A 15,847-nucleotide genomic window follows, 5' to 3' on the forward strand; every position below is an offset into this window, starting at 1 on the left:
ATGCTGTCTTTGTGATCAGAGCTTTGTAGTACAGCTCAAAATCCAGCACCGTGATGCCCCCAGCTTTGTTTTTCCTTTTAAACAATTCCTTGGCGATCGGGGCCTTATCTGGTTCCATACAGATTTAAGGACTGTTTGTTCCAGTTCTTTGAAAAATGTCATTGGTATTTTGATCGGAATAGCATTGAAAGTGTAGATTGCTCTGGGTAGCATGGACATTTTAACTATGTTAATTCTTCCGATCCTTGAGCATGGAATATTTTTCCATCTTTTTGTGTCTTCTTCAATGTCTTTCAAGAGTGATTTATAGTTTCTAGAATATAGATCATTTACATCTCCGGTTAAGTTAATTCCAAGGTGACATATGGTTTTGGGGGCTATTGTATATGGAATGGATTCCCTAATTTCTCTTTCTTCAGTCTCATTATTCGTGGTTAGAAATGTAACTGATTTCTGAGCATTGATTTAGTATCCCGCCGCATTACTGAATTGCTCTATAAGTTCTAATAGTTTGGGATTGGATTCTTTTGGGTTTTCCATATAGAGTAACATGTCATCTGTGAAGAGAGATAGTTTGACTTCTTCCTTGCCGATTTGGATACCTTTTATCCCTTTTTGTTGTCTGATTGCTGTTGCAAGGACTTCTAGTACTATGTTGAATAATAGTGGGAAGAGTGGGCATCCTTGTTGTGTTCCTGACCTTAAGGGAAAGGCTTCCAGCTTTTCCTGATTGAGAATGATATTTGCTGTAGGCTTTTCATAGATGGTTTTTATGAGATTGCGGAATGTACCCTCTATCCCTACACTCTGAAGGGTTTTAATCAGGAAAAGATGCTGTATTTTGTCAAATCCTTTTTCTGCATCTATTGAGAGAATCATATGATTTTTGGCTTTTTCCTTCTGGATAAAATCTATGACGCTAATAGATTTGCGAATTTTGAACCACCCTTGCATCCCAGGAATGAATCCCACTTGGTCATGATGGATAATCCTTTTAATGTTCTGTTGGATTCTATTAGCCAGGATCTTGTTGAATATTTTGGGGTCCATATTCCTTAGGGAAATCGGTCTGTAATTCTCCTTTTTGATGGGGTCTTTGCCTGGCTTGGGGACCAAGGTAATATTGGCCTCATAGAATGAGTTTGGTAGCTTTCCTTCTGTTTCTATTTTTTGAAATAGCTTTAGGGTAATAGGTATTATTTCTTCTTTGAATGTTTGGTAGAATTCCCCAGGAAAACCGTCCGGTCCTGGAGTTTTGTTTTTGGAAGGCTTTTTAATCACTGACTCAATCTCTTCATAATTAATTGGCCTGTTTAAAAGATCAATTTCTTCCTGTTTCAGTCTTGGTAGTTTGTAGGTTTCCAGAAAGTCGTCCATCTCTACCAGCCTGCTTAATTTATTGGCATAAATCTGTTGATAAAAGTTTCTAATAATCCTTCCAATTTCATTGGTGTTGCTTGTGACCTCTCCCTTTTCATTCATAATTTTATTAATTTGGGTCCTTTCTCTATTCTTTTGTATAAGTCTTGCCTGTGGTCTGTCAATTTTATTTATTCTTTCAAAGAACCAGCTCCTAGTTCTTTTGATCTGCTCTACTGTACTCCTTGTTTCTTATTCATTGATTTCTGCTCTACTCTTCAACTGCTTTCTTGTGCGTGGATTAGGCCTCTCCCTCTGTTGCTGTTCCGGCCTCTTAGGTGAGAATATAGAAACTGCATTTTAGATTTTTCTATTCTTTTGAGTGAGGCTTGGATGGCTATGTATTTTCCCCTTAGGACTGCCTTTGCACTGTCCCATAGGTTTTGGACCATTGTGTTTTCATTCTTGTTGGTCTCCATAAATTGTTTAAATTGATTTTTGAGGGGCGCCTGGGTGGCACAGCGGTTAAGCATCTGCCTTCGGCTCAGGGCGTGATCTCCGCGTTATGGGATCGAGCCCCACATCAGGCTCCTCCGCTATGAGCCTGCTTCTTCCTCTCCCACTCCCCCTGCTTGTGTTCCCTCTCTCGCTGGCTGTCTCTATCTCTGTCGAATGAATAAATAAAATCTTTAAAAAAAAATTAAAAAAAAATTGATTTTTGATTATCTGGTTTATCGAATCATTTTTGAGCAGGATGGTTCTTAGTCTCCAAGCGTTTGAGTTTCTTCCAAACTTTTCCTGGTTGTTGAGTGGCAATTTCAAAGGATTATGGTCTGAGAATATGCAGGGAATAATTTCAGTCTTTTGGTATTGGTTGAGACCTGTTTTGTGACCCAGAACATGGTCTATTCTTGAGAATGTTCCATGGGCATTAGAATAGAATGAGTATGAGTATTCTTTGGTTCTGGGGTGTAGTTTTCTATATATATCTAGGAAGTCCAACTCGTGTAGTATGGCATTCAAAGCTCTTGTTTCTTTGTTGATTTCTTGCTTAGGTGCTCTGTCTATTGCTGATAGTGGAGTGTTGAAGTCCCCTACTATTAACGTATTTTTATCTATATGTCTCTTTATTGTGGTTAAGAGTTGGCTTGTGTATCTTCCTGCTCCCCTGTTGGGGGCATAGATATTTATAATTGCTATATCCACTTGTTGGATACATCTTTTAAGAATAATATAGTGCCCTTCTGTATCTCTAACTCCAGTCTTTAGTTTAAAATCCAATCTGTCTGATATGAGAATTGCTACCCCAGCTTTCTTTTGAGATCCATTGGCACGAAAGATGGTATTCCATCCCTTTACTTTCAGTCTGGATGTATCTTTAGGTTCAAAATGAGTCTCTTGTAGACAGCAAATGGATGGGTCATGTCTTTTTATCCAATCTGCAGCCCTGTGGTGTTTTATGGGTGCATTTAGGCCATTTACATTGAGAGTGATTATTGAGAGATTATTTTAATGATGCCATGTTGCCTCTAAAGTCTTTGTTTCTATAGATTGTGACTTTCTGTTCTGTATCACTCTTGGGGCCTTTTTACTTTTATAGAACCCCACTTAATATCTCCTGTAGGGCTGGTTTCGTGGTTACGAAATTGGTCAATGGCGATTCTGGAAGGTCTTTATCTCTCCATCAATTCTGAATGACAGCCTTGCTGGATTAAGGATCCTTGGCTGCATGTTTTTCTCTGAAAGAGCTTTAAAAATGCCCCCCCCAACCCTTTCCCTTATTCCAGGTTTGTGTAGACACGTCTGACGTAATTCTGATACCTTTGCCTTGGTACGTGAGAAATTTCTTTGCCCTGGCCACTTTCAATACTGTATTCTTGGATCTAATATTAGTGCATTGCAGTATGATGTGACGTGGTGTAGGTTTGTCGTGGTTGAGGTGGGAGGGGTCCTCTCTGCCTCTTGGACACGAAAGCTTGTTTCCTTTCCAAGATTAGGGAAGTTTTCAGCTACAGTGTGTTCAAATATCTCTTCTAGACCTCTGTTTTTCTCCACCTCCTTGGGGATGCCGATGATTCTGACATTGGAATGTTTCATTGAGTCAGTAATCTCCTGTAACCTACATTCTTGCGATTGGATTTTTTTGAGCCAAGTTTCTATTTTAGCTTTCTCTTCTACTAACCTATCCTCCAATTTGCCAATACGTTCTTCTTCCTCATTCACCGTGGCCGTCAGAGCCTCTAGTTTTGACTGCATTGATTCATAGAATTTTTAATTTCTGCCAGATTCGCTCTCATTTCCACCCTTAGAGATTCTATATTCTCGTTAATATTTTCTTTAATATTTTTTTCAAGTGTACACATCATCTTGACCATTGTTACTTTGAACTCCATTTCTGATAATTTGGTTATATCCATATCCATCAGTTCAGTGACAGAGGCTACAGACTCATTGTCTTTTCTTTGCTTGGGGGGCTTTCTCCTTCTCGTCATTCTGATGAGGAGAGGTTGCGGGGTTGTCCAGAGCCCAAATTATTGACCAGGACCCAGGCAGTGTGCTCTTGTTTTATAGGGACCTTTGGGATGTGGGCTTCTTGTTCTTTCAGCCTGCCTTCTGGGGGCGGGGGCTGCCGTGCCGATATTCAGGCAGCCCTGTTTGGGTGGAGTCTCCCTGTCCCACAGAGGGGGGATGGGGATGGGTACATTGTGAGCCTGTATTTCCAAGCTTTTGTTCTCTGACCACTTTCCCTGGCGGTTTTCTGTGACTCTTTTGAGAGAGCAGCAGAGGCCATATCCTAGGGTCTGTCTCAGAACAGAGAGATCGCAGTCCGCTCTCCACTGACCTCTCCTGGCCTCTTTAACTCTGTTTGTGTGGTGCTGCTAAAAACCCTACAGCCTGCGTCCCAGCCCTCACTTACAGGGCCGGCAGGTCTCTGTCCTTTGTGTTTCTAACAGCGCTAGCCACCAGCTACACCCGCACGTGCTCCTGATCTCCCTGTTTCAGTGTGGTTCTCGTGCACTCCGGAGCGCATGTTTTCAGTTTGGGCGTGTGCGCGCCCTTCTGAGCTCCCGGTCTCAGTCTGTTCTCTCACCTCAAGTGAGTCCGAGAGTCCGGCCGCTCCCAAGTGCAGGTGGCTACTGCTTCTCGGCACCCAAGCGCGGAGGCTCCCTCCCCCTCCCCCTTTTGTTTCTCTTCCGATATCTGTGCACGGATTCATGGCTCCTTGCTCCGTACCTCAGTACTCAGTGCTCGAAATTTGTAGAGATCCAGATGTATCTTCCTACGTCTCACGCTGATTCTGTGGGTTTTCTGGATGGTCTGGTACCTATCCAGCTCGGCTCAGGGGACGAGCTGAAAAAGGGGACCCCTGCTCCTCCGCCATCTTAACTTCCCCTCTACCTTAGCATAATACTTTCTAGTTCCATACACGTTGTTGCAAATGGCAAAATTTCATTCTTTTTGATGGCTGAGAAATATTTCAGTGTGTGTGTGTGTGTGTGTGTGTGTGTGTCGGTATGCGCGCGCACCTACCAGATCATCTTTATCCATTTTTCCTTCTGGGCTTTTTCCATATTTTGGGTATTGTGTACACTAGAGAGCTTTTAATACCCCTTTTCACCCTTGTATCTCCTTTCACAACCTGTACTTTTTTAGGCATTTCATTCTGTCTGGCTCTTGTCCCAGCTGTTATGTCTTGCCCTAGGTTACTATAGCCTATAATTGTTTCTTTAAATTCTTGGCAAGCTCTACATGGGAAGCTGTCCCTGCCTGGGAGATGCTCCAAGCTGTGTGGAATAAAGGGAAACCAAAACCCTTGCTTCAGTCCATAGGAAGCCACAAGACAGGTCCAAACACATGAGCATAATTATTTTACAATAAAGTCCATATTGTTCCCCTGGCAGTAGTAACATGTACCAGGAGTGTGGGCTGCTGTCTTCATGACCACTGCTGTCCTAGCGTGCAAGGGATGGTAGGTGTGCAATTAAAAATGCCATGGTGTTCTTTTACTGCAAAGGGGTAGTTGCTTTCTTCACCAAGCCTCTCCCTGTTGTATGTTTTCAACTAGGTTCCAGAGTTCATCCTTTTTGTTATTAAAGTACAATTTGTAAATTTCAGGTGTAGGTGATGAAGCAAATATTTGTTTATATTAGTGTTAGCAACGTTGGATAAGTTGGGGCCCTTTGACTTTGAGGTCGGAGTCACTTGAATTGTGGAATTTTAGTGCTTGATGGAATATTTGAGGTCATGCTATTAAATGCCTGCAGTTTACATATAGGGATATGGAGATTCAGATATTTCATTCATTGAACATCTTTGTTTAGTTGCTATTTACCAGGCGCTCATTCTTAGAATTATAAAGTCTGTGATGGAAGAGATCCTTAAAAAGATGTCCAGTATAATAGCCAATCACTTGTTCAGGTGTTAAGTAAATTGCTTCAGTATGCAATAGATGAGACCTTTGTCTCAAACTTTCAACTTTGTTGTACTGGCCTCTTTCAATTCTACCCTAACACAGTAGGATAATAAAAACATGGATTACTGTTTCTTTTTGGATTTAATGTGCTTTATGGCCGACCACTTTGTCTTTATCTGTCACGGATTTAGAAACTTTTTGAAGAAGTGGCCTCAACTCATCTTAGCATTTCACTTGTTTTGTTTCTTTAGTGGTATTAATACAGTCCACTAAGTGGTCAGAGTGCCAGAACCTGCTTCAGGATTATGTGTTGTGTTTGTATGTGTGTGCTCACATGTTCATATTACAAATTCCAATATATTTTTGTTTTCTTCTCCCTTTTTTTGGTACCTGGAGAGCGCAATTTGTTTCTCTAGTTCAACTCTGATTTCTTTTGCAGTTTTGTTAGAATTCTTAACATTCCTTTTTTTCCCTCTGTTTTTTCAAACATAGCTCCTCAGGTTTGGATGTATATTCTAGGTTAATTCCTAAAATTTGAAAAAGAAAGTTTCTTTCTTTCTTTCTTTCTTTCTTTCTTTCTTTCTTTCTTTCTTTTTTCTTTTTTTTTTTTTAAGATTTTTCTTTATTTATTTGTCAGAGAGTGTGTGCACAAGCAGGGGGAGCTGCAGGCAGTGGGAGAAGCAGGCTCCCCACTGAGCAAGGAGCTGGACTCCGGACTTGATCCCAGAACCTGGAATCATGACCTGAGCTGAAGGCAAACGCTTAACCTACTGAGCCATCCAGCCTTCCCCCCCAAATTATTCTTAAATCTAAACTTTATTTTACCTAATTAGTCATTCTTCTCCTATTCTTTATTAATCTCATTTGTGGCTTCTCTTTTGATCTGTGATGTACACCTCCTCTTATCTAGCTTACTGTCTCTCTTGTGAGGAGTTAGAGTTTTAGCCAGTTGCCCAGCTAGAGAGATTACTCCATGTAAGGTCACTCTCACCTCTGACACCAACTTCAGGCTCCCAGAATCCCAAAGCCAACCTCAAGCTGCATAATTCACTAAAAAGACTCACAGAACTTGCTGGGAGCTATTATACCCATGGTTACTGTTTATTATAAGGAAAGGATAGAGATTAAAATTATCCAAGGAAAGAAGCACATAGGGCAGAACCCAGTAAAGGTCTCAGACATGAAGCTTCTCTTGTTTTCTCTGGAGTTAGAATGGCTAATTTTCTGGTATGTATAGTGTGGTATATCAAGGAAGAACACCTGAGGCTTGGTGTTCAGAGTTTTTATTGGGGGCTTTGCTGTAGAGTAAATGTTTGTGTCCCACCCTACTTATTATTGAAACCTCATCCCCAATATCCTAGTGTTTGGACATGAGCCCTTTTGGAAGTGATTAGGTTATGATGGTGGCGCTCTCATGAATGGGTTTAGTGCCCTTATTAAAGGGATTCCAGAGACATCATAATCCCTTCTGCCTTCTAAGGCTGTAGTCAGAAGATAGCATAAATTATGAAGTGAGCCTTCATTAGATATCACCAGCACCTGACACTGAACCTGCTGATGCCTTGATCTGGGACTTCCTGTCCTCCAGAATTGTGAGAAACATGTGTTTGTTGTTTATAAGGTATCTAGTTTATGGTATTTTGTTAGAGGAGCCTGAATAGACTCACCATTTTGTGGACATGATTGATTGCCCACATAGCTGATCTCTGTCTTCCATTTCTGCTTCTTCCGTGTGTGATCTAGAGCCCCCGTTCTAAATCATTACATTGTCTTTCTGGTCACCAGTCCCCATGCTAACACTATAGGGTATGGCTAGTCCCCACCCTAAATCACACTGTTAGACCATCCAGTGTAACTGAGGTCATCAGGCAAAGAAAGATACCCTATCAGCCATGATATTTCAAGGGTTTAGGGATTATTTCCCAGAAGCCAACAACAAAGGCCAGACCTCATTTTGAGTAAGGTTAAATTCTTTATTATACATTTGTCTTCTCATTTTTTCCTAAGAACTCCATTACTCATCGTTGTCTTTCTTTTCACACTTTGAGAGCCCACATTTTAACAAACACAAATCCTCTTTTTCAATTCACAAATGTGCCTCACTGATGCACATTCAGTGTCCCCATTTTGAAGTATGTGATTCCTGTCCTATTTCACTCACAGAGTTACCATAAGGCTTGAATGAGAGAAGTTAAAAAATGATTTTTAGAATTAATCTTTACATCATACTGCCTTATACTAACTTCTGCTATTACTCTCATTCTGTGTTATTGTGTTTTGTAACATACCCATTGATCATATTTATTTCTTGAGGACAGGGTTCATGATTTATCTCTGTGTCTTCTGTGCTTGAACTATTATAAAGCCCAGTTTGTTGAATTTAGTTTTCAATAATAATAAAAATATATTGAAATTCTATTTGCTTTTAACCACCAGAACTGTATTTAGTTGTGCAGGTTGAGACCTGCAGTGCCCTCAGAGGCCCCATTCATAATTATGTCCTGAAAAATGTGTATTTATTATGATCCTCTTCCAGTAGATGGTAATAAGGTATCTTTCCTAACAAAATCAATATATTATGACAGTTTTCCAGTAGATGGAAGTATAGTGACTTGAGTAGGAGGATCTTTTTCTCATTTGCAGAAAGATGTGACCCTATTAAGACTATGGTCCTTGGGCTTAGACTAGTCTAGATTTTTATCCTGGCTCTGCCATTTATAGATGTATGATCTTAGGTAATCTCTTCAACACTTAGTTTTATGTATAACATAGGATTGGTACTATTTATTTCAGTCTACTATATCATCTAGAATCTTTATGAGGTAATATACATGACACATATGCTATAGTGTCTGGCACCTACTAAATTGTCTTAGTCTATTTGGGTTGCTTGTAACAGAATACCATACGCTGAGTGGTTTATAAACAACACATTTGTTACAGTTCTGGAGGCAGGGAAGTTGAGGATGACGGCAATGGCACATTCAATGTCTGGTGAATGCCTGCTTCCGAGTTGATAGGCAGTCTCACATATTCCCATTTTAACTTGTGAATATTAATTAATTATTCTTCTGCTTTCTGTAATTATGGTCTATAGTACTATGATTACATAGGATTGTTATTAGTGCCAATTTAATCTTCATAATGGTCTTGAGGTAAGTATGTTATCTCCATTTTACAGATGCAGAAACTGTGTCTTGAGAAAAATCACTAACCTGGCTTAGTGTTAATGTGGCCAACGAGTAGCACAGGTCATTGAGAGCATTCTGACTGCACAACCTGAACATGTGGTTTGTAAGTTGTGTTCTACTTGTGAAATTGCCTTGATGTTTCTGTTCTCTGAGAGGGTAATAATAGACTCGATTAGAAAAGTCCTAGAGAGGCCCTCTGACTGATTCAGCTTGTGTCTCATGGCATCCCTGGACCAGTCACTGTGGCCCCAGGCTGATGTCCTGTGACAATGGCCAGGTGGGATGCCTAAAACTGTGGTAATGGGGGTCTGCTTTGTCACTAGAAGAAAAAAAAAAGATGGCTGGGTGAGAAGGCCAGTGAAGCTGCCATTTTAAGTGCCTCCTCTATGGCTGAGTAAACACTGGAGAGAGACAGATACATGATTACTAACAGTGTAAAAGAAGCTGTGGTGGAGGTATTGTTTGTTACATTTGATGGATAAAATGGAAATGTAGTATACTGAATTTCCCCTAAGCTTATGCCTACTCTCTGATTTACTTTAGATATCATTAGCATCTGTAAACCAATGATGATTAGTATGATAAATAACTTACATATTCATTCAGCAGTCATTTTAATGAGTACCTCTATGTGGGGAGCACTGTGCACTGAGGTGATGAGATGATTAGACACATGTCTCCTTCTGCTATTGTTCTAATGGAAGGAGTAGAATAAACTGGAGACATGATAGCTTCACAGAAGGAGGTATGTATGTGGAGGTATTGGGGGATATTTCATGGAAGAGAAGAGCATTAATCTGTGGCAGAGTTGGAGAGACTGAAGGGAATGGAGAGGTGATTTCCAGCAAAGAGCGCCATGGATGCAGTTACGGTGGTGGAAATGTGTAGGCTCTGTTGAATGTGAAGGAGAATAGATTGATTGGGGGAGTGGAGGGGAAGGCTGAAAAGTAAGGTTGAAGGCCAGGCTAGCTGGTATCTGAACTATGACTTAGGCTTTCATGTCGCCAGATTTGTGGGAGAGTTTCTCTCACCACAGCCTGAGCTACTGGAGAGCAGGGTCTTTTTTGCTCATCTTGTATCCCTGAGGCCCAGCAGAGTGTCTGCATGCACTGGGCACTCAATAAATGTTGACTGAAGATAAGAACATCATATTTCTGTCATTTATATTAATTAGAGGGTTCTAGTCCCTAAAGAATCTGAGTATGGATGAAATCTAGAGAAGTAAAGGACCAGTCAAATGTAACCAAAGCAGTGAGTGACAGGCCTGAGAAATGTTCTGTTAACTGAGGGAAGGAAAGACCTCTGAAGAAACAAATGGGCAAGTATTTGATAGAATGAGCTCTGAGCATCACAGCGCTTGCTAACTAGCCAACTTGATTAAAACTTTCTATCTGTTCCTCAGACTTGAGGGTCCCTGAGTCACTATCTCTTCTTAATGTAGGTAAATTCCTGGTTGCAAAAACTTTTATGTTCTTCAAGTATATGGCTTGAGCCATTGGGATTTATTCAGATACTCAAGAAAACTCCCCTTTGCATTCAGTTAGACATCTTATTTGTTCCCCAAAATTATTAAATGATACTCCAAACAAATACTATTTAGAAACTTTCCAGGGGGAGCAGCCCAAAGATGTATGGTGGCATGCGTTTAGTTTTTTAGGGAGTAAAGTTTCAAAATGAATAAATAAAATTCATAAACATGGTGTACCTAAAGAAATGAAAAACTGAACAGAGCAGCAATAAGAAGGAAAAGTGGTCTCTGGGGGGCTGGATAGTAAAGCAATGAAGCAATGAAACACTTTTTGTATTTTAACAACTTCAATTGCTCCCTTTCAAAGTTCTATTCAAAGTATAGTCGATCCTCATTATTCAGATTCTGTATCTACAAATTCCCCTCTTTACCCAAATTTATTTGTGATCCCCAATTCAATGCTTGTGGTGCTTTTATAGCAATTTGTGGGCATGTGTAGAGCAGAGAAAAATTTGAGTCATTTGATGTGTAAGTTCTCGGTTGAGGTCAAACAAGGGCTCATTCTGCCTGCTTGTTCCAGCTCTTAAACTGTAAACAAGTGTGTCCTTTCTTGGTCTACTTAATGCCATGTTTTTCACAGTTTTGTGCTTTGTGTGATTTCAGTGTGTAAAATGGCCCCCAACCGTAGTACTGAGGTGCTGTGTAGTGTCCCTGAGTGCAGAACAGCTGTGATGTGCCTTACAGAGAAAATTCGTGTTAGATCAGCTTTGTTCAGGTATGAGTTACAGTGCTGTTGCCCATGAGTTCAATGTTAAAGAATCAACTATATATTTTAAATAAGTTGTTTTTAAGCAGAAACACACATAAAATAAGGTTGTATACTGACAGGAATCCACCCTGTATTTTCCGTAGGAATAGTGGTTCAGTATTTGCTAATTCATTGTTTGTGGTGACTTTATGGAATGATAACTATATGAATAATAAGAATCGACTGTGTTTCTCCTCTTCTTGCTGGGATCATCCTGGGCTTACGTAGTTATTTTGTGGTTTTTTTTTTTAACTTTTATTTTGACAGAATTTCAAACTTAAAGAAAAGTTGCAAGAATAGTGTAATGAAGTTTCTTACGGTGGAACTGTAGATAGGTTAAATAGTGTCCTCTACAAACTCCGTCCTCCTGGAACTCCAGAATGTAGCCTTATTTGGAGACAGGACCTTTGCAGATATAATTAGTTAAGGTGAAGTTATATTGCATCAGGGTGAGCGCTAAATCCAATGAGTTGTGGCAAGAGGACATACACAGAGAGATGGAGAGAAGGCCACGAGATGAGAGAGGCAGAGATGGGAATGATGCAGCCACAATCTGAGGAAGGCAAGGATTCCTGGGAGAAAGAGGCCAGGAAAGATTCTTCCCTGGAGCCTTCAGAGGGTCTAACACCTTCATTTTGGACTTCTTGGCTGCAGAATTGTGAGAATAATTTTATCTTAAGCCAGTAAGTTTCTGGTCATTTGTTACAGCAACCCTAGGAAACTAATACAACCCTTTACTCCATTTCACTAGATTATTTTTTGCCTCTCTCTCTTTCTTTTCCTCTTTCTCCCCCTCCTTCTCTTCTTCTCTCTTTCTCTCCTTATGCATGTGTCTATCAGTTTTTTTTTTCTGTACCTCTACCCCTTTTATTTCCTAGAATAAGAATATCCTCTTACATAAACATGGCATAATTACAAAAATAGGAAATTAAAAACTGATACAATATTATTATCTAGTCAACAGTTCATATTCAGATTTTATCAATTGCCTAATAATGACCTTTTTCTCTGGTCCAAGATCCAATCCAGGATCATACATTTAATTTCCTTTCCATGCCTCTTTAATCTTCTGTTAATCTGAAACAGTTCTTCAGACTTTCTTTGTATTTCTTGACCTTGTTGAGGTGTACAGTCCAGTTATTTTGGTCTTGACTGATATTTCCCCCAGTTTAGATTTAGGTTATGCCTTTCTGGTAGGAATACCACAGAAATCTTGTGTTCTCAGTCCCTCCTATTAAGAGGCACGTGATGCTGATTCCTTGATTAAGGTGGTGTCTGACAAGTTTCCCCACTGTAAAGTTTTTCCTTTTGGAATTAATAAGTAATTTGTGGGGAGATGCTTCATGAGCATATAGATATCCTCTGCATCATTAAACTGTCACCTACTAGTTTCAGCTTTCATTGATGATTTTCTCAATCCACTGTTCCTATCAATGTAGACTCATTCCTATTTTATTCAATAGGTTATAATCCTTTACTATCATTATTTATTTGATACAGGAATGTTCCATATTTGGCCAGTGAGAGGCCGTTCATGCAGGCTCCTTTGTCCTTATGACAAGTTCTCATTCCTTGAGTGCTTTCTTACTCTCTGGTTCAAGATACTTCAGGCTCATCTTGAACTTCCCTATCCCATCCCATTCCATGTCACCCATTTCTTTACAGAGGTGACCTGGGCTGATTTAATGCATTGAAGAGTATTCTGGAGTTAAAAAAAAAAAAAAAAGGCTCAAAAGAGACCAAATGTTATCTTCCTCTTTATTTATTGTTCTAGTTAACGAAGTGAACCTCTTCAGAGCTGTCAGGGGAAACTGCATCTAGTGGGAGGGTAAATACTCTCTTGAGGATTGATGCTTCTTCCTTTTGTAGTGCTGCCCTGCCATAGGAATTTCTACATAAAGAGGAATATGCTTAGCGCTCTTACGTGTTGAAATACTATCTATGTTATGGCTGAATTTGTTTTTATGGATTTGTTACGGAAGTTTTAATGGTGTATTTTAATCTTAACTTACTATTATTTTTGACCACAGTGGTGTTGATTTGGGGTTTTTTGTGTTATTCAGGTGATCAACTCATAGTAGTTGACCTTAATTTGATTTGTGATGCAAATCTAAAAGATTTTCCTTAAATAAAATGCAAATTTAAAGTCTTATGAAATGAATACATGTCTGTTGTAGACATTTGTTAAAAAAAAAAGGAAAACTTATGCAAAAACATTTGGAGAAAATAAATCAATGTTATCACTGTTTCTAGATAAACTCCTTCACTCACATTTTCTTCCTTTGAGTATCTTTTTTTTTTTTTTTTAAGATTTTATTTATTTATTTGACAGAGATAGATAGAGACAGCCAGCGAGAGAGGGAACACAAGCAGGGGGAGTGGGAGAGGAAGAAGCAGGCTTCCAGTGGAGGAGCCTGATGTGGGGCTCGATCCCAGAATGCTGGGATCACGCCCTGAGCCGAAGGCAGACGCTTAATGACCGAGCCACCCAGGCGCCCCATTCCCTTGAGTATCTTAAATACACTTTTCTGTTTTTTTCTGGCATAAAGTTGCTGTCAACACCCTATGATAAGGTAATTTTTATTCACTTGTAAGTCATTTGTTCCTTTTCCTAAATGTTCAAAGAGTTTGTTTAAAAGTATAGGATATATCTTGGTTTTGATTGCTTCTGGGTCGATATTACCAGGTGTGTGGTATGCTTCAATATGCAGTTTCCTTTTTTTTAAGATTTCAGGAATGTTTTTTTTGTTTGATATTTGTTCTGTCCCAATATCTTGATTTTCTTCTTCTTCAGGGATTGCTATTATTGTATGTTGGATCACAAGAGAGACTTGATTGATTACTGTTTCTCTTGAATGCTTTTACTTTCTTTGTTAGAGGTGGGTGAACTTTAAAATTTCCTCCTTATTACTTTCTTAAGATATTATCTGTGATAGCTACTTGCTCTTGGATTCCTTCCAGTTTAGTCTTTTTCCTGAGCTGATTTTTTTCCATGTTGAGAGAATATTTTTTGTTTCAAGTTTTTATTTGAATCCCAGTTAGCTAACATACAGTGTAATATTAATTTCAGGATTAGAATTTAGTGATTCATCACTTACATACAATACCCAGTGTTCATCACAAGTGTCCTCCTTAATCCCTATCACCCATTTAACCCTTTCCCCCACCCACCTCCCCCCAGAAACCCTCAATTTGTTCTCTGTAGTTAAGAACCTATTTTATAGTTTGTGTCTCTTTCTTTTTCTCTATCCCTTATGTTCATCTGTTTATTTCTTAAATTCCACATATGAATGAAATCATTAGGTATTTGTCTTTCTCTGACTGGCTTATTTCACTCAGCATAACATACTCTGGCTCTATCCATGTTGTTGTAAATGGCAAGATTTCATTCTTTTTCATGGCTGAGTAACATTCCATTGTATGTATATGCGTTTGTGTATATATTCATTCCATTCTATGTACATTGTATATACATGTATATATACCACATCTTTTTTATCCATTCATTTGCGGATGGACATTTGGGCTTGTTCCCTCAGCTGATTTTTTAACTTTATTCTACTGCTTAAGTTTTGTTACTTCATTTCTGACTTTTTATAATCTAAATGTGTTGTCTCATATTGAAATAGTAGGTTACACTTTTTCTGTTCTATCAGCATGTCTTTTTTTTTTTTTTAAGATTTTATTTATTTATTCAACAGAGATAGAGACAGCCAGCGAGAGAGGGAACACAAGCAGGGGGAGTGGGAGAGGAAGAAGCAGGCTCATAGTGGAGGAGCCTGATGTGGGGCTTGATCCCATAACGCCGGGATCACGCCCTGAGCTGAAGGCAGATGCTTAACCACTGTGCCACCCAGGTGCCCCTATCAGCATGTCTTTAATGTGCTTTCTTTGTGTGTTGGGATGTTATTCTGCTCCATTCTGTTTTTTTCTAGTTATAACTTTGTATTGGGTTTAACCTTGATCCTTTTATATTGCCTGTTTTTATGTTATAGTTTCTGTGAATTTTTAGAAGGCTGCAGAATTGAAAATAGCTTTTATAATTTCTGTTGTTTTCTTGTAGTTTGCAAAAATATGGCCATTTGTTTATTTGTTATTTAGATATTTTCTGGCTCTGTTTCCTTCCTCCACTTCATCTGGCCCTTTTCTTTTCCTTGTCTCTACCATCCTTGTGCTGCTGAGCAGATTCAGCTGCCAGCAGTTTTTCTGCAATGTGAGGCTTGGTCCAAGAAGGTAGTCCTGGCTCACCAGTGCTGAGTGTCCTAGACTGCTTCTACTCCTTTGGATCTCCTTGGGTGGAACCCTTGTCCTCACCCTGTTTCAGCTACCATTTCATTCTCAGATTGCCTCCTTGACTTCCTAGTGATTACCACATGTCTATGTACTCAGATCCTCCTTTGCTCCTTTACTTCTCTCAGCTTTGCTCTCAGATAGAATCATATGCAGGACTTTTGGAGGATTGAATATTTGTCCTCACCTATTTGTATTTTGGAATTTGTTCTCTAATTGTAGATGTTTATGTGCTTTCTTGTTACTTTTTTTTACATGGGGATTCAGAGACATTCAAAAGTTGTGCCTTCACCATTGCCATTCCTGGGTTTCCACAG

At 39.4% G+C, this 15,847-nt stretch overlaps 1 protein-coding gene across 5 annotated transcripts in view; it reads left to right on the top strand.

The window, feature by feature from the left end:
* SPIDR (scaffold protein involved in DNA repair) overlaps positions 1–15,847 on the top strand; it is a 478,698-nt gene that overhangs the window by 9,456 nt on the left and 453,395 nt on the right. The window contains exon 1 of one of the 5 annotated variants that reach the window (XM_057307782.1): positions 14,034–14,119. The exons of the other annotated variants lie outside the window; for them this stretch is intronic. Within the exon in view, the coding sequence (XP_057163765.1) occupies positions 14,096–14,119 (24 nt within the window). The 5' untranslated portion in view covers positions 14,034–14,095. Of the gene's footprint in view, positions 1–14,033; positions 14,120–15,847 lie in introns of those variants that run through there. 5 annotated transcript variants of the gene reach the window in all.

The sequence above is a fragment of the Ursus arctos genome, unplaced genomic scaffold (assembly GCF_023065955.2).
Source record: "Ursus arctos isolate Adak ecotype North America unplaced genomic scaffold, UrsArc2.0 scaffold_6, whole genome shotgun sequence".
Classification (NCBI taxonomy): Eukaryota; Metazoa; Chordata; class Mammalia; order Carnivora; family Ursidae; genus Ursus; species Ursus arctos.